Source organism: Giraffa tippelskirchi, chromosome 4 (assembly GCF_054371585.1).
Source record: "Giraffa tippelskirchi isolate mGirTip1 chromosome 4, T2T-mGirTip1v1.2.pri, whole genome shotgun sequence".
Classification (NCBI taxonomy): domain Eukaryota; kingdom Metazoa; phylum Chordata; class Mammalia; order Artiodactyla; family Giraffidae; genus Giraffa; species Giraffa tippelskirchi.
The window spans coordinates 33,506,733-33,525,106 of NC_137278.1; the positions used below are offsets into that span (position 1 = coordinate 33,506,733).

The window sequence follows — 18,374 nt, forward strand, 5'->3', positions numbered from 1 at the left end:
GGGAAATGACATTTCAGAGAAATTTTGGTAAAATCTACCCAGCTCACAGGAGAGAGATTATTCTTTTAAATTTCTCATGTTTTTCTTATCCTCTACTGTGCAGACCCTAGCTAAAGCAAATAAATGATTTTTCCCATTATACCAATAATCCTAGCATCTTAAAATTTCATTAAAGATGCAAAAAATTGAAACTTTGGCAGCCAATTTTGTTTTATTTTCAAATAATTTCAGTAGAATGGCTAGAAACAGGATTTCCATATTTTACATGTCTTTTCTTAATATACCTGAAAACAGAACTAAAGATCAGTTATGTGCAGTTCATTAAGGCCCAGATTCCTTTCTGATCTGAGATACAGCATTAGAAGAAAACAGCTTAGAGGTGAGGAAACCACCAATTATTAGACCAAGTTTCCAAAAGCCATGCTGCTGGAGTGAAACTTGCTAAAACAAGATGATTCATGCTGTTGTTTAGAAGCAGGACCACAGGAACCCATCAGAGTAGGCTAATTCCTCTCACTTCTCACACTCCAGTTATAAACTTGTTAAATTCAGGGAATGCAGCATTAAGTTATTTGAGGACTGCTACTTCCCAGAAGATTCAGTGAGGTAGAAACTAATATAAAGGACAAGGAAGATTACTCTCTCCTATTTAAATCTTTAAAAACAATGAGCCTCTCAAAGGCTCATACAGATACTTAAACATGCATGTACATGTACTTGTTTATAGCAGCACTGTTCACAATAGCCAAAAGGTGGGAACAGCTCATCAACAGATACATGGATTAACAAACTGGTACATACAATGGAATATTATTCAGCCACAAAAGGAATAAAAGTACTGATACATGCTATAAGGTAGATGAACCTTGAAAACATTATGCTCAGTAAAAGAAGCCAGACACAAAATGTCACATATCATATGATTCCATTTATAGGAAATATCCAGAATAGATAAATCCATAGAGACAGAAGGCAGATTGGTGGTTGCCAGGGGCTGAGGGGAGGGGGAATGGGGAGAAACTGCTTAATGGGGAAGGAGTTTTACTTTGAAATGATGGAAGTGTTCTGGAACTAGATAGATATGGTGGTTGTATAACACTGTGAATATACTAAATGCCACTGAATTGCTCATTTTAAATAGTTTATAAAAAAACGAGCTCATGTCTTAACCAGGTTCTTGCCTCTAGAACCCTCTTCACTGTACTTTATGCTTACCTTGCATACCATGGATGTCTTTGCTCCAAGCCTAGCAGCTTGGACACACTGGTTGGCACCTTTCCCTCCAAAGCCAATAAAAAACTTATGTCCATGGATGGTTTCTCCAGTTTTTGGCAGACGAGAAGTAAGGCTATAATTTAAAAGAAAAAGAGGGGAGAAAAGCACATTGGTAACTGCAGTCAATTTGAGTTTTTCAGAAGACAGAGGGATGTTTATCTGATGGAGCCCTGGCCTTAGCAGCCAGAACTGCAAGCAGGAGCAAGAAAGATTCTCTTTTCCTTGAAGATAATATTCAGTAGTTTGTATCACTATCAAGAAGTCATCTGTTTGACAAAATTCCTTACTCTCATACTGCTGTAGCTCTACTTCAGAGCACAACTCTTAGAGTCTGTACTGCATCAGGGTTGTTCATGGGTGCCTCTGTTTTCCTTCTCGTGGAACTCTAAGAGGGAAGTAACTTCATATTCCCCTTTCCCAATGCCCAGCACAGAACTTTATTCACAGTGGGACTTAATAAAAGGGACCAAGTTATTGTGTTCTGTACAGGTTTACCTAGTCACTTACAAGAAGGAGGAAGTGTGCTATAATTCTGGTAATCATGTGCAGGACCTAAAGAGAAGAGGGACGTTGCAAATCCAGGCACTAAAGAATCTTATTTGTTTCCTTGAGGGTGGGGTGGAAGTAGGGTATTTAGATGGCAGGATTAGGTTTTCGTCCTAGTCCATCCTGTATACCATCCATTTCATGCACTGACTCAAAAAGAGCATTAATCAAAAAAAAAAAAAAAAGATTCTAAAGATCTTAGTTTAAAATTTTTACTATAGAAAATTCCAAACATAAAACTATAGAAAATGTTACAGTGACTTCCCCTAGCCTCATGTACCTATCACCCAGATTCAATTATTGTCAACTCAAAGCCAATCTTTTTTCAGTTTGTACCTTCACTGACGTCTCCAAGTGCTAAGGATTTTTATTGACATGTTACTGCCTAGTGAGGATAGTATTAAGTGAGGCAGAAAGAGGAAAAGACTTGCTCTAGGATAACATTAAAGATGTAAGATGCGAGGAAACAGTACCTTTGAAGAATAGACAACTTTAAAAGGAGAAAGAGTTCTGGGTATAGGGACAAGTGGAGAAGATGGACTCCAGAGGCATGAGGACTGCTCAACTGGCCACAAAGAAGTGGGCCAAGGGCTGTGCCTGTGTGTGTGCTGGGTCGCTTTAGTCATGTCTGACTCTTTGAGACCCTACAGACTGTAGCCCGCCAGGCTCCTTTGTCCATGGGGTTCTCCAGGCAAGAATATTGGAGTGGGTTGCCATGCTCTCTTCCAGGGGATCTTCCCAACCCAGGGATTGAACCTGGGTCTCCTACATTAGCGGGTGGATCCTTTACCACTAGGGCCTGGAACCAGCGAAGAGATAGCAGGCATTAACTACCTTTAGACAAGAAAGAAAGGCCAAGAGTTAAGTCCACAATAAGTCAACTGAGAACCTACTCTGCTTTAGCAGGTTAGAAATTTATATTCATTTCCCACATAGGCTGCAATCTAACAGAAGACAGTATCTTACTGTATTAGAGTAACAGAACAGTGCCAGTTCCTACAGGTCCCTAACAGCCTATTTGCAATGGGATGACATATGACTGATGCCAGGAACACATGATCATGTCAATAAAATCCAAGTTTGACCTGTGAACCTCCCTTATGAAGTTATAAAAGTCTCAATAAATTGGGCTAAAACATTGCTCGGTTTCCTAGCAATGCCCTGTCAAATATGGTTATTTGAGATTCAAAAGAGACTCATCAATAATTTGAAAACATCCCACTCTACTCCTCCCCTTTTCAATTCTATTTTTATCTTGGATTCTAAATGCATTTATAGTACCGATGGAAAAAATATACATCTACAAGGTTCACTTCTGAAAAAGGTACTCAATCAAGAGAAAAATGCTCTTAATGTAATGTTATTATCCTGTCATTTAATTTAGCAATGACAAGTGATGATGAGAGTTTGATTTGCATCAGAAATCTTAAGCACTTTAGGATTCTGTTATGAACAGGCAATGATGAGTAATCTGTGTGATTGAGTAACTGTGTGAATTCTTGGCTTATTGATGCTGCTACAAACAACATTCATAACAACCTTAAAAAGAATAAAGTATACAATGTGGCTAAAAACAGGCTGAAATAACTTAATTAGTAAGACTGTCACTAAAGAAACTTATGACTTCCACTATATTTATACTTAGATCTGGGTCACAATTCACTGGTTTGAATTAAGTGTATTTTTTATTATCAACTGTGGGAAATCATGAAAAACATATCACCAGATTATTATTGGGATGTACGTGTTTGTGGGGGAGGAGTGAAGTCAAGGGTACAGCGTGTATGTGTTTGACGTGGGAGCAGATGGCTGAGATTTAAACTCATTTCTAAACAACTTATATTAACACAAGCACTGTACTGATTTAGCCATCACTTAAATTTCTCACTCCTTTGGAATGCTACTATTTTCTTTTCTGTCTGCATCTCTGTTCTACTCTTATCTCTTCCTCCCCTCAGTTGTCACCTTTTCCAGCACGAGGACAGGGACCAATGTCTGTACCATCTTATCCCCATTTGCTGACTGGATGAACCTTGTAAGAGTCTCCTCTTGTCTCTGAAGGGCAGCAGAATATGCTACCCCAAAATATGACTGTAGGAGTTGAGGACACGCCACTGAAAAATGTGCTGCTTTGGTATATTATCTGGAGTTGTAGGCACTTGAAAACCAGCAGATACAGGGAGAGGCTTGCTCTGAACTCCCTCATCTGCCTATAGGCAGATCCTCCAAAGGAACTCAGCTGCCATCAATCCCCTTCCTGGAGTTTGATCAACCAGACGGGATGGACTCTTGTCACAGGAAAGGAGAAGTCAATACCACACCTAGACAGCCTTTCTTGCAGACTATCACACCTCCCATCTCCCATCTATTTTTCTAAGGGCCATCAGTCTGTCCTAAAAATCATTTACTCTCCCCTAAAGGTTCTACCAGGCTTCCCAGGTGGCTCAGTGGTAAAGGATACACCTGCCAATGCAGGAGACATGGGTTTGATCCCTGGTCCATGAAGATCCCCTGGAGGGGGAAATGGCAACACACTCCAGTATTCTTGCCTGTAAAATTCCATGGACAGAGGAGCCTGGCGGCCTACAGTCCGTGGGGTCACAAAAGAGTCAGACATGATGTAGAGACTAAAAACAGTGAAGAGACCTACCACTCCCCTCCCTCTTCCCTATTAAGATGTTACATAATCCCAAATTCTAAGTCACCTTGTGGATTCATTTCTTCCCCTGGATATCTCCCAAGTATATCTGAGGGATACATGTTACTGAATTTCTGTTTTCCTCCTGCTAATCTGTCTTTCATTACAGGGGTCTCAGTCAAGAACTGAGAAAGGTAGAGGGAAGGTGCTTATTTCCTCCCCTACATCTCTTTTCCATGTCTCCCTTGTATGGCATCCTTTGTTTCTCCTCATTTGAAGATGTGGAGGTGTTGACGAATAGGGAAGAGGAGGCTGGGATGACAGTTCAATTGTCTGGCAATAACAATTCCATGTTTTATAAGATCTTGTCCACTGCATTCCCAATATCAGCAGCATTCCTTTTCTATTAATATAAGCAAGAACTGTAACTATCATTCTTACATTCAGACATTAATTCAACAAATGTTAAATCAGTGTTTTCCAATGAATTTCCTACAGGGCAAAATCAGCTTGCTGACAATAAAATAAAATCTAACCATGATGCAAATAACAGAGGAGTGAAAAAAACATGTTACAGAAGAAGATTAGTATAACCCAGTTCATGTTTCTTAAAAGGAAAAAGATAATATGTATATATCCTCACATGGTATGCAAATGTATAGAAAATGAAATGTTAATGACAGATATCCATGAGAAAGATGGGAGTGGGGAGCAAAAATACACAGAAATGTATGTACCAAGAATATCTTTGTCTTTTACAGGAAGCCACTTGTAACTATTTCAGATTTATCTGGCCTCTCTGCATCCCAGCACCAGTTGCCTCTAGCTGGCTTCTTGCAGGTGCAACCTAACAGAACCTTGCCTTGGGCGACCCTCTCACCATTTCAGGGTTTCTGTTTCTGTTCTGGGCTGTTCTGCAGGACAGAGAAATCTGTTAAAATACATCAAGTATCTTGGTATAGACGCTTCTGCTTCCTGGCTTCACTTTCTTTGGCTCTTGCTTCCTGGATTATAGTCCAGCATACAGGATGTGCACTCAAGCCTTTGTCTTATTGATCTGCTTTCTGCTGAACCCAGATTAAGGCAGTCTATTGTTGATTTATTATTTTTTAAAAGTGAATGAGTTAAAGAGTGGAAAGTGGACTGGAGAGCAACTAGAAAATTAGTTACAAATGGGCAGAAGAATTTCTGAATTAAAGATCCTAATTTACTTTGAATTAGGTTTTTCTATCTTTTTGTTTTCTTTATTAAAGCCATGAAATTAAGGTCAGGTTCATGAAAGAACCTGCACAAAGTACTGTCCTCTGTATGAAAGCATCACCATGATTCTTCCCAATTCAAACATGAGCTCTCAGTAGGGTGTCAAAGACCATACTCAAATAAGGACTCAAAGAGAGAGAAAAAAAAAAGGAAGTAGTACTGGTAGAAATATGGAAATACCAGGTTGCTCAGTGGTAAATAATCTGCCTGCCAATGTAGGAGACTGGGGTTCAATTCCTGGATGGGGAATATTCTCTGGAGGAGGAAATGGCAACCACTCCAGTATTCTTGCCTAGAGAATTCCATGGACAGAGCAGCCTGGCAGGCTACAGTCCACAGAGTCACAGAGTTGGACACGACTGAGCACACACTGGTAGAAATACACTGTTGCTACCATTTAAAATTTTAAATAGTATAAATTTCTGAATGAAGGAGAAAACCAGTTATAAGAAATATATTTGAATTTAAAACAAATTTGTAGCTTTAAAATGTCATGATATTTCAAAGTTGGACAGAAGAAGAACCAATAAATGTTTAGAGGTGGCCCCCCAGTCACTTGGGCCATGAGAGGCCATGCAGTTAGAGCTTAGTTGTACAAGGCAGGAGGCCTGAGCCGCTTACAGACTGTATTACCTTTGACAGCTTTTCCCTCTTTGAACCAGATTCTTCTCTTGCAAAACAGGTTTAATAATACTTGTCAACTCCTTAAATGCCTGGGTTTTGTACTCTGAGTTATTTCACTGACAGGTATTATCAGAACAACTTATCAATTGCTTTTAACTTCTTGACAATGACGTCCCTGTTAAAGATTCTCACAGATGATTCATATTGAAGGAAGGAATGACCTGGTGAAACAGGGATGAGAAGCGTTTTGGGACCAAAGAGGTCACACTGATACTGACTCCAGCCAGAAGTCAAAGGATGTGTTGCTTTTTGGCTTTTGAATTCCATCCTTTCTTCTTTCAGGCTGCAAGCTTCTGACACACGGTACACCCCTGTAATAGGGGATTGTACCATTCGTTTTTACCCAGTTAGCATTCATTATGCTCATTTATTATTCCTACAGCCTGTATTTTTCACCCATATCTATTCTTCTCATCATTTGTGTATGTCACATTTATAAGCATAAGAGTAATTCCCAAACCAAGCTGGTGACAGCTATTTCTACCCTTGTAAAAAGAACTTAGCCTCGAAACTAAAACTTCATTTTGTGGAGCCTAACCTTACATTTGCAGACATACACTTAAGATTTATTTAAGGAAATGAAACATGAATTAGGCTTTAAATGCGTCTTAACTGATTTCCATTTCTAACTCTTTTCCTGGCTAAACAAGCCTGGGGCTAAAAAGTCATTTTGTCTGAAGATACAGCTAGTTTTGAATTTATAGAATAGATAAACAATATTCTAGTCAGAAGTGGCCAGCCTTTCAGCGTGTCATATACTTGACCCTTATTTATTTAAATTTTGCTTATGTGTGAAAAAGCATGCTGGGCATTGGAAGAGCCAGTAAAGCTTTAGCACGTTATGGCCTTCTTCCATGTTATGGTCTTCCATGGCATTTCATTCACTACTTTGCTCCAATGTTACCTCCTCAGAGAGGCCTTCCCAGACCACCTTACAGGTGAGATGTCTGTACCTAACTGAATTTTTGTGACGTATTCATTCATTCATTCTGACAAGAAGCACTAAGTTTTTGAACCAGATCCAGGCTTTTAATTACTCATAATTGTGTTAGTTCTCTGTGTACCAATCCCCCGTGGGGTGAGGTGATGAGAGAAACCTTTAAATAATGAATTTTGGGAGTTGATGCAGGACAACTGCCACAGCTGCTGCTCCTCCTGCCCTCTGGGGTGGGACAGGCAGAGAGCAAGGGTGGGAGGGAGGGATGGGGAAGCCGGCTGACCTTTGCTCTACAGTGTAAACCAATCCTCTTAGAGGAAAGGAGGGGGAGGTCTCTAGGTTTATAACCCCTAGAATGTAAACAAATGTATCCAAGGAAAAGTCTAAATTTCTCCAGAGGTCTCTGACTTTTAGGCTTTGTTTGGCATTCAAAAACATACTTTAATCCACGTGCCAACAGACTTTCTCAGAAAGTCCTGATCGCACAGCAACGTGAAAACATTTATGGAGAACTGCTTCCCAACAATTTTCTTCATAGCAACACCACTGCCCAACATTACAGCACTCACTTCTGTCCTTTTGCCCTAGTTTCTTCTGGAATAATTGTATTCCATTTCTTCTTCACTATACTTCCCTGGTGGCTCAGTAGTAAAGAATCCTCGTGCCAACGCAGGAGACACAGAAGACCTGAGTTCAGTTCCTGGGTTGGGAAGACCCCCTGGAGAAGGAAATGGCAACCCACTCCAGTATTCTTGCCTGGAGAATTCCATGGACAGAGGAGCCTGCTGGGCTACAGTCCATGGGGTTGCAAAGAGTCGGACACAACTGAGGGAGTAACAATTATGTGTTATTGACTCTCTTGTTCTATTTTTTTAAAAAGCGACTGATCTAGGGTTTACAATATGCACTTTAACTTGGTTTATTTCCCAGTGTTACGAAATTACTTTACTTATAAATGTAATTTACAGTAGTATTCTTCCATTTCCCCTTCTTAACCTTTGTGCTATTATTGGCCTACATTTTACTTCGACCTGATATAAACCTTACAGTATGGCGTTATTTTTATTTAAATTGCCAACTGCCTTTTAAAGAAATTAAGAAATGAAGAAAATAACGCTTTGCATTTACCCAAAGATTTACCAGTTCTGGGGCTTTTCACGCCTTTGAGTGCATCTGAATTTCCATCCAGTATTATTTTAGTTTCCCCTAAAGAACTTCCTTCAGTATTTATTGTAGTGCAGGTTTCTAGTAAGAAATTCTCTTTGCTATTGTTTTTGTCTTTATTTCCCCATCATATTTGAAAGATATAGAATTTTATGTTGACAGTTTATTTTTCCAGTACTTGATTTTTTTTTTTTTTCTTCTGGTTTGCATTGTTTCCCACAAGAAGTCTGCAATCAATTTTTGTTCCCCTTATGTAATGTGTATTTTTCCCTCTGGATACTTTTAGGAGTTTCTGTTTATAATTGGTTTGCAGGAATTTGATTACACAGTGTCCTTTGCTATGGTTTATATTGTTTATTCTTCTTGGGGTTCATTGAAATTCTTAGATCTATGTATTTATATTTTTTATAACATTTGACAAAAATTCAGTCATTATTTCTTCAAATATTTTTTGTGCCTCTCCCACTCTGTTTTTCTTCTTAGATTCCATTTACATACATGATACACTGCTTGTCTCACATTGTAGAAGCTTTGTGCATTTGCTCAGTCATTTTTTTCCTTCTATGCTTCAGTTTAGATAATCTCTATTCTGTCTTCGAGCACAGTGATCCTTTCTTCCGTAATGTCTACTCTGCTGATAAACCCCTCCAGTGAATTTTTTATTTTTTAGATATTGCATCTTTCATTTCCTACACCTCCATTTGCTTCCTTTATACATCTTCCACTTTTCTCCTCACTATATTCATGTTCCTCTTTAAATCACTGAGCATATTTATAAGGGCTCTTTTAAAATCCCTTTCTGCTAATTCCATTATCCCTGTTGTTTCTATGTTGGTTTTGACTTTTTTTTATTGGTTATGGATAACATTTTCTTGATCCTTTGCATGTCCAGTGACTTTTGAGTGAATGATGAACATGCAACTATTATATCAATGTGTATCTTAATTTTGTTGTATTTTTCCAAAGGGTTGAACTTTGTTTTTTCAGGCAGCTAAGTTGTGAGTCTGTTTGATCCTTTGAGGATTGTTTTTAAGAGTTGGTACAGTGACATCTTCCCTGGTGGCTCAGATGGTATAGCGTCTGCCTACAATGTGGGAGACCTGGGTTCAATCCCTGGGTCGGGAAGATCTCCTGGAGAAGGAAATGGCAACCCACTCCAGTATTCTTGTCTGGAAAATCCCATGGATGGAGGAGCCTGGTAGGCTACAGTCCATGGGGTCGCAAAGAGTCGGACACAACCGAGCAACTTCACTTTCATTTTCACAGTGAGTATAGAGTAGCCTTTACTTCAGGGCAAGATTCCCCTTCTACTAAATCCAATAAATGGTCCTTATTGGGTCTCTATTGAATGCTCCAGGGGTTCAACAATGTCTCTGGCTGGACAGAACTCAACACCTCCCATTCCTGTATAATCTCTGGGACATGTTCAGTTTAGAGCTCTCCAGTAGGAGCCCAGTTTTGTGGCGTTTCTTTTTTTTTAAACATTTATTTGGCTGTGCCAGATTTTAGTTGTGGCACACAGCATCCTTAGTTGGGATGTGTGGGATCTAGTTCCCTGATCAGGGATCAAACCTGGGCTCCCTGCAGTGGGAGCACAGTGTCTTAGCCACTGGACCACCAAGGAAGTCCCCAGTTTTGTGGAGTTTCTATGTATGTCCATTGAGTATTTAGTAATACAATCAATGGGACTCCTATGTAGATTTCTGGACCTTTCTCTGATTAGTTTCCTCCTTCCCAGTACGTGTTGCCATAAATTCTAGCCACTGTCGTCTTCCTAAATTATAAACTCAGTTTTCTCAGCTCATGAGAAAATGCCACCATTTTCCTGAATTCCTCTTTGTGCCATGGTTGGTAACATGCTTCCAGGGCCCACTCTATTGTTTCCTTAGTCTTCTGGATAATACTCCTGTTTGTCCAGTATCAGAAACAGTTGCTTCATATGTTCTGTCCCATTTTCTAGTGGTTTATAGTGGTAAGATAAGTCTAGTATTAGTTATTCTAATATGGCCAGAAGTAAATATTTTTGAACGAATGGTCTGTACCTTAAAAGGTGCTTAGATAGTTCTTCCACTGTAAACTGAGTCCTCTTCCAATAGAGGACTGAGTACAGAAGACACCAGGAGAGGCACATCGGTCAAAGTATTAAAGACTTTAAAGTACCAGCTAATGTTAACTATTCCTTTTGAATAGACACACACACACACACACACACACACACACACACACACACACACGGCTTGCCAGGTGGCGCTAGTGGTAAAGAACCCACTCCAGTATTGTTGCCTGGAGAATCCCTTGGACAGAGGAGCCTGGTGGGCTACAGTCCAGAGTTGCAAAGAGTTGGACACCACTAATGTGACTGAGCACATACCCACATACATACCTCCTTACTCCCAGCTGAGAAAAGTCCTGGAGAAAGACGAAAAGCTTGGATAGGTAGGTGCAGAATGAGCTAATTTTGGAACTACAAGTTGCAAGAGGAGAGGGCAGGAGAAATACATATATGTGTATATGAGAGATCAGTGAGGGGGGGACTGGACACGATAGGATAGCAGAAAGGTATGTAGGATGAGGAAAGAACTATTGAGGCCAAAGCATTTATCAAAGTTCCTGATGAAAATGTTTTAATTCTTTGAAGAAGACAAGCGAAGTATGATAGTGACAAATAACTATAAAATGAATATTTTATTTTCTATTTTGCCAGTTAATTATAGTACATTTTAAATTTCAAAATGACTTCTGTCACCACCATTGTAATTATCTGTAGGCTACTTCTTGGCATCTGCTGGTGTGTATGCCAAGTCACTTCATTTGTGTCTGACTCTTTGTGAGCCTATGGACTGTAGCTCTCCAGGCTCCTCTGTCCATGGGATTCTCCAGGCAAGAATACTGGAGTGGGTTGCCATTTCCTTCTCCAGGGCATCTTCCCAACCCAGGGGTTGAACCCATGTCTCCTGGGGCTCCTGCACTGAAGGCAGATTCTTTACCACTAAGCCACCATTCTTTACCGTCTCCTATGATTCCTGCATTGGCAGGTGGGTTCTTTACCACTAGTGCCACCTGGGAAGTCCAGCTGTTAGGTGCATGAGCCTAAATTATAATTCCGGACTTAGAAATCCACTGCCATGGTCTTTAAACCACTCAATACTACTTTTTTTGGCAATAAACTTTCAATTTTTTAAAATGAAAACTTAAAAAAAACTACTCTCTTAGCAATATAGTATTATTTACTATAGTCACCCTGTTACACTACATCCTTACAACTTTTTTATAACCGGAAGTTTGTTCCTTTTGAGCCCATACCCATTTTGCTCACCCCTGAACCCCACCTCTGGCAACCAATAGTCAATTCTTTGTATCTATGAGCTTAATTCTTAAATTAAAAAAAATTTTTTTTAAAGATCCCACGTATAAGTGATACCAAAAGGTATTTGTCTGACTTATTTCACTTAGCATAATGGCATCCAGGTCTATTTATATTGTTGCAAATTTTAATGTTTTTCTTACGACTGAATAATATCCCATTGTATATATGTATAACCACATTTTCTTTAACTGTGCATACAACAATGGGCCCTTAGGTTGTTAGTTCTACTTTTAATTTTTTGAGGAAGCTCCATTCTGTTTTTCAGAGTGGCTGCACCAAGTTACATTCCCACCAACAGTGCACAATGGTTCCCTTTTCTCCAATGCCTATTTCTTGTCTTTTTGATAATGGCCACTCTTAACAGATGTGAGATGATAATACATTGTGCTTTTTGATTTGCATTTTCTTCATGATAAGTGATCATCATTAGTGACTGAGCATCTTTTCATGTACCCGTGAACCATCTATAGGTCTTTGGAAAAATGCCTATTCAGAACTTCTGCCCATTTTTTAGTTGTGTGTGTATATATATATATGCTATTGAATTGTGTGAGTTCTTTATATATTTGAGATATTTTTCCTCAATTTTGACTATAATACTGGACATTCAGTAGCTATAACAGATATATTTAACATTTTTATGAACATAGAAAACAGCAAGTTCTGTATTCAAAAAGACTTGTAGTTCATTGCATTCCTCTACTCCCTTTGACTGTGGCACCAAGTGATATTACACAGGAGAGCAGTGGCCTCCACACAATGTCATAATAGATAATTGTTCATTCAGCTGCAGGGTCTTCGCTGCGTCATGAGGGATCTTTCTGCTGTGGTGCACAGACTCTCTAGTTGTGAAACGTGGGCTCAGTAGTTGGGGTGTGCAGGCTTAGTTGCTTCATGGCACGTGGAGTCCTAGTTCCCTAACTAACCAGCGATCGAACCTGCATCCCCTGCGTTGCAGGGCAGATTCTTAACCACTGGACCACCAGAGAAGTCCCAATAAATGTTCATTCTTAAAATTTAACTTGTATGTTGAATCTCTTTGCATACCCTATTCCCTATGATTGGAAATTTCTTTCCCCTGCTTCTTTTTGGAGCCAGTCTATATGCGTTCTTCAAAATTCAACTCAGTTATTACTCCCTTTGGGAGTCTGAATGTAACTGTGTGGGTTAGCTGCCCTGCCTCTTCTCTCTAGCAGTCTATGCATGTTACCTCTCATAGACTGTATCCCATCTGCTTCTGTATCACCATGGCCTAAGACTTTGCCCATACACACCAAGTGTCCAATAAACAGCCGTTAAAATATATGTACATCAATAGTGCCAGATACCATTTCTTCTTCTTTTTAAAAAATATTTATTTGGCTGCGCCGGGTCTTAGTTGTGGCATGCAGGGTTTTTGATCTTAATTGCAGCATGTGGGATCTTTGTTCCCTGACCAGGGATGGAACTGGGCCCCCTGAATTGGCAGCATGGAGTCTTAGCCACTGGACCACCAGTGAAGTCCTCAGGTACCATTCTTTGAGTGCTTATAAGACAAACAGTGCACTAAGCGTCTTATGACTGCTAAATCACTCAATCCTTACAGTCGCCCCAAGACAAGGTTATTATTTTCATCTCCATTTCACAGATAAGAAGACTGAGAATTAGATTAAAAAAACATACCCAAGTTCACCCACTAAAAGACGGCAGAGCCAGAATTCAAACCAAGGTTGGTCTGACTCCAAAACCCATATAAGATATTATGTACAAATGTATTCAGTGTCCCTTGGAATTATTTATATTTCATGTTTTTATAATTTCTCACGTAATTTTTGGTAGCTGTACTTTTGAAGAACATTGGAATTTTGCAAGCTGAACCAAGATGGTAAGGTGGGAAAACCAAATAATGGTGTTCTTTTTCTTAGAGTTCAGAAGGAATTGAGTTGATGGATCAAAGAAGAAATCCAATGATATTTAGGAAGTAATGAAAACTAAGTTACAACAACAACAAAAAGTTACAAGCATACCTCAGAGATATTTCTGGTTCAGATCCCAACCAGCACAATAAAACAAATATTGCAATAAAGTGAGTCACATGAATTTTTTATTTCCCAGTGCATGTAGGTTACCTTTATATTATACCATAGTCTATTAACATGCAATAGCATTACATCTAAAGAAAACAACATACCTACCTTAGTTAAAAATACTTCATTGCTAAAAAATGCTAACCATCATCTGAGCCTTCAGCGAGTCATAATCTTTTAGCTGGTGGAGTGTCCTGTCTTGATGTTGATGGCTGCTGACTGATCAGGGTGAGATAGCTGTGGCAATTTCTTAAACTAGGACAACAATAAAGTTTGCCACATCAATTGACTCTTCCTTTCATGAACGAGTTCTCTTTACAGTGTGCAGTGCTGTCTGATAGCATTTTACCATCAGCAGAACTTCTTTCAAAATTTGAGTCAATCCTTTCAAACCCTGCTGCTACTTTACCAACTAAGTTTATACAATATTCTAACCCCCTTGTTATTGTTTAAACAATCTTCATAGCATCTTTACCAGGAGTAGATTCCATCTCATGAAACCACTTTCTTTGCTTATCCACAAGCAGCAGCTCCTCATCTGTTCAAATTTTGTCATGAGGTTGCAGCAATTCAGTCATATTTCAGGCTCCATTTCTAATTCTAGTTCTCTTGCTATTTCTACCACATCTGCAGTTACTTCCTCCATTGAAGTCTTAAACCCTCAAAGTCATTTGTTAGGGTTGGAATCAACTTCTTCCAAACTCCTGTTAATGTTAATATTTTGACCTCTTCCTATGAATCACAAATGTTCTTAACAGCATCTAGAATGGTGAATCCTTTCCAGAAGATTTTCAATTAACTTTTCCCAAATCCATCAGAGGAGTCACTCTGGCAGGTTTAGCCTCATGGAATGTATTACTTAAATAATAAGATGTAAAAATTGAGAGAACTCCTTGATTCATGGGCTGCAGAATGGATGCTGTGTTAGCAGGCATCTCGAAACATTAATCTCATTGTAAACAACATTAATCTCAGTGTACACCTTCATCAGAGCTCCTGGGTGACTAGGTACACTGTCAATGAACACTAATATTTTGAAAGGATTTTTTTTTTTTTTCCTGAGCAGTAGGTCTCAATAGTGAGCTTAAATAAACGTTGTAAACACATGTGGTGTCATCCAGGCTTTGTTGTTCCATTTACAGAGCACAGGCACAGTAGATTTAGCCTAATTCTTAAAAGACCTAGGATTTTCAGAACGGTACATGAGCACTGGCTTCAACTTTGAGTGGCCAGATGCATTAGCCCCTAACAAGAAAGTCAGCCTGTCCTTTGAAGCCAGGCATTGACTTCTCTCTAGCTATGCAAGTGCTAGATGGTATCTTCTAATATGCAGCTCCTTTGTCTGCACTGACAATCTTCTGTTTAGTGTAGCCACCTTCTTATGATCTTAGCTAGATCTTCTGGATAACCTGCTGCAGCTTCTACATCAGCACTTGCTGCTTCACCTTGCACTTTGATGTTATGGAGATGGCTTCTTTCCTTAAACATCATGAACCAACCTCTCTGCTGGCTTCAAACGTTCCTTCTGCATCTTCCTCACCTCTCTCAGCCTTCACAGAATTGAAAAGATTAGGGGTGTGCTCTGGATTAGGCTTTGGTTTAAGGGAATATTGTAACTGGTTTGATCTTCCATCCAGACCACTAAAATTTTCTCCATATCAGCAATAAGACTGTTTTGCTTTCTTACTCTTTTATGTGTTCACAAGAGTGAACTTTTAATTTCCTTCAAGAACTCTTCCTTGGCAGTCAAAACTTAGGTAACTGTTTGACACAAGAGGACCATTTTTCAACCTCTCTCTGCTTTAGACATGCCTTCCTCACTCAGCTTAATCATTTCCAGCTGTTGATTGGAGCCTGAAATATGGCAGAGAGATGTGCGACCCTTTCACTTGAACACTTGGAGGCCACTATAGGGTTATTAACTGGCCTAATTTCAATATCGTTGGTTGTCTCAGGAAACAGGGAGGTGTGAGGAGAGGGAGAGAGACAGGGGAATGGCGGGTCAGTGGAGGAGTCAGAACACACAAAACATTTATCAAGTTTGAAGTCTTATATGGACATGATTCAGCAGCTCAAATCAATTACAATAAAAACATCAAAGATCCCTGATCACAGATCACAGTAACAAATACAATAATAATGAAAAAGTTTGAAATAGTGCAAGAGTTACGAAAATGTGACACAGAGACACGAAGTGTGCAAATGCTGTTGAAAAAATGGCATTGACAGACTTTCTCCACGCAAGGTTGATATAAAATTTCCATTTGTGAAAAACATATCTGTGAAGCACAATAAAATGATGTTATGCCTATATTGAAGAACAGCTTATAATCTTTATCAAGCCTGAAGGACTTTAGAGTTGAGTTTCTTTTAAGAGTTTTGGCAGAGTACAGCTGACCCTTGAACAACTAGCTTGAACTGTGTAGGTCCACTTACAGTCAGATTTTTTTTCACTAAATACTCACTATTGTGCCACATGACCTGTGGTTCGTTGAATCCATGGATGTGGAACCATAGATATGGGGGGGGGTGACTTAACTCCTGCATTATTCAAGAGTCAACTGTACTTATTTGCAAACAGGTAAATGAAAATTTAGATTTGTTATTTCTCACTTGAAAAATGAAGATTTCTAATTTAGAAAAAAATCAGTATTATTGCTATCACAGTCTATGGATTATATAGCATTTTAAACCAGTGGTAAAAATCCAGATGTAAAATATAATATGTAAGAGATTCTTAAAAACTGCTGCACAAGTTACTTTCTGCAATATTATGGAAGAATTGCATTAAAAAAAAATTTTGGCCACAGAGGAAAAGCCAGTATCTAATATGTGATATATTTGGGAAACAAACTAAAAACAAAACAAAACACCTCCAAGCCCCCAAAAACCCAAACCCCAAACAAAACCCCCAAGTTTTGTTTAGAAAGCAAATCGATCATATACATACAAAGATCATTTATAGCTGCCTGCCTTCTGCAGATATACAAGAAATGCCCCAAGTCAAGCTAGTATTATAAAAATTGTGAAGAAAGTAAAGTAAGATAGATGGAGATATTTAAAGTGCTCACATGAAGATTTTAAGAAGATAATCAGTTGTCATAAGAACTTTGCACAATTCAAGGAAACCCTCCCCTGTGACCTTTGTTGTATGACCTTATCATACAACGAAAGGGTAACTCATCACCATGTGGAGAATACTAACAAGTGATTAAAATTATATCCAATGAGGCAGAGTTTGACTTAGTAGTATTCTTTCCTGGGAAATCTCATGGACAGAGGAGTTGGCGGGCCACAGTCCATGGGGTCGCAAAAGAGGTGGACATGACTGAGCAACTGCATGTAACTATGGAAGAAATACATTGGAATCATCTCAGACCTGTTTGGGATACTCATTTCAACTGTCAGCACACATTAATTGTGTTATTATATTCCAGGCTCTGTCTTGAGGTTCTGGGGACATCCACACCCTGTCCTCACTGAGCTTACAGTCAAGTGCTAACCCTGTAAGCTCACTGTCAAAATGGAGAAAGATCCAGCCACTTAACTAGGAGGTAACTATCCTTAGCAGAACTCATGTAATTCAAGAACTGATATCCATTGTGTCACTGTTCTGTGACACAATGTGTCAGGAGTTAACACTCTGTATTATCACAGCTCAGAGACTGTATAACCAGGTATTTGCTGTTGTTTAGTTGCCAAGTCGTGTCTGACTCTTTGTGACCCCACGGACTGCAGCACGCCAGGCGCCTCTGTCCATGAGATTTCCCATAACCAGGTATGGTGCCACTTAAAAACAGATGTGCTCATCTGTGCCAAGGATGACTCCCCAGGGTCAGGAATAACCCTACTCCCATTCTCTCAAAGGGTTATTTCTCCAAAAAATTGAGTGTGTTTTGCCACATTCACACGACTTCACAGTTCCTGGTTTTATTGATTAATCACTATTCTCTACCCTGGTGGCACATTAAAAATCTATGGTGGTAGGACAGGAGGTGGGAGGGAGGCTCAAGAGGGAGGGGACATATACATAATTATGGCTGATTCACATTATTGTATAGCAGAAACCAACACAACATTGTAAAGCAATTATCTTCCAATTAAAAAATAAAAACATATTTTTTCTCTGTGCAAAAAAATAAAAAAAGAAGTAAGATAACTAGGCTTACTTAGTAGCTCAGACAGTAAATCATCCACCTGCAATGCAGGAGACCTGGGTTTGATCCCTGGGTCAGGAAAATCCCCTGGAGAAGGAAATGGCAACCCACTCAAGTATTCTTACCTGGAGAATCCCCATGGACGGAGGAACCTGGTGGGCTACAATCCATGGGGTCACAAAGATAATTGTAAAGGTGAATACTTTAATTATTAAATACTTCTCTATCTTTATTGATCACCTTAAAAAAAATCTATGGGAGGAATTTATTTAAAAAAATA

General features: G+C 39.2%; 1 protein-coding gene across 3 annotated transcripts in view; it reads right to left on the minus strand.

Annotated features, from left to right (window-relative positions):
• The window catches only part of RBKS (ribokinase), a 124,239-nt gene that overhangs the window by 94,206 nt on the left and 11,659 nt on the right, over nucleotides 1-18,374 (minus strand). For all 3 annotated transcript variants that reach the window (XR_014051802.1, XM_081484264.1, XM_081484265.1), the window contains exon 2: nucleotides 1,216-1,348. Coding sequence is in view for 2 of the 3 variants with exons in the window: in XM_081484264.1 (XP_081340390.1) it covers nucleotides 1,216-1,348 (133 nt within the window). In the remaining variant the exon portion in view is untranslated. The remainder of the gene's footprint in view (nucleotides 1-1,215; nucleotides 1,349-18,374) is intronic.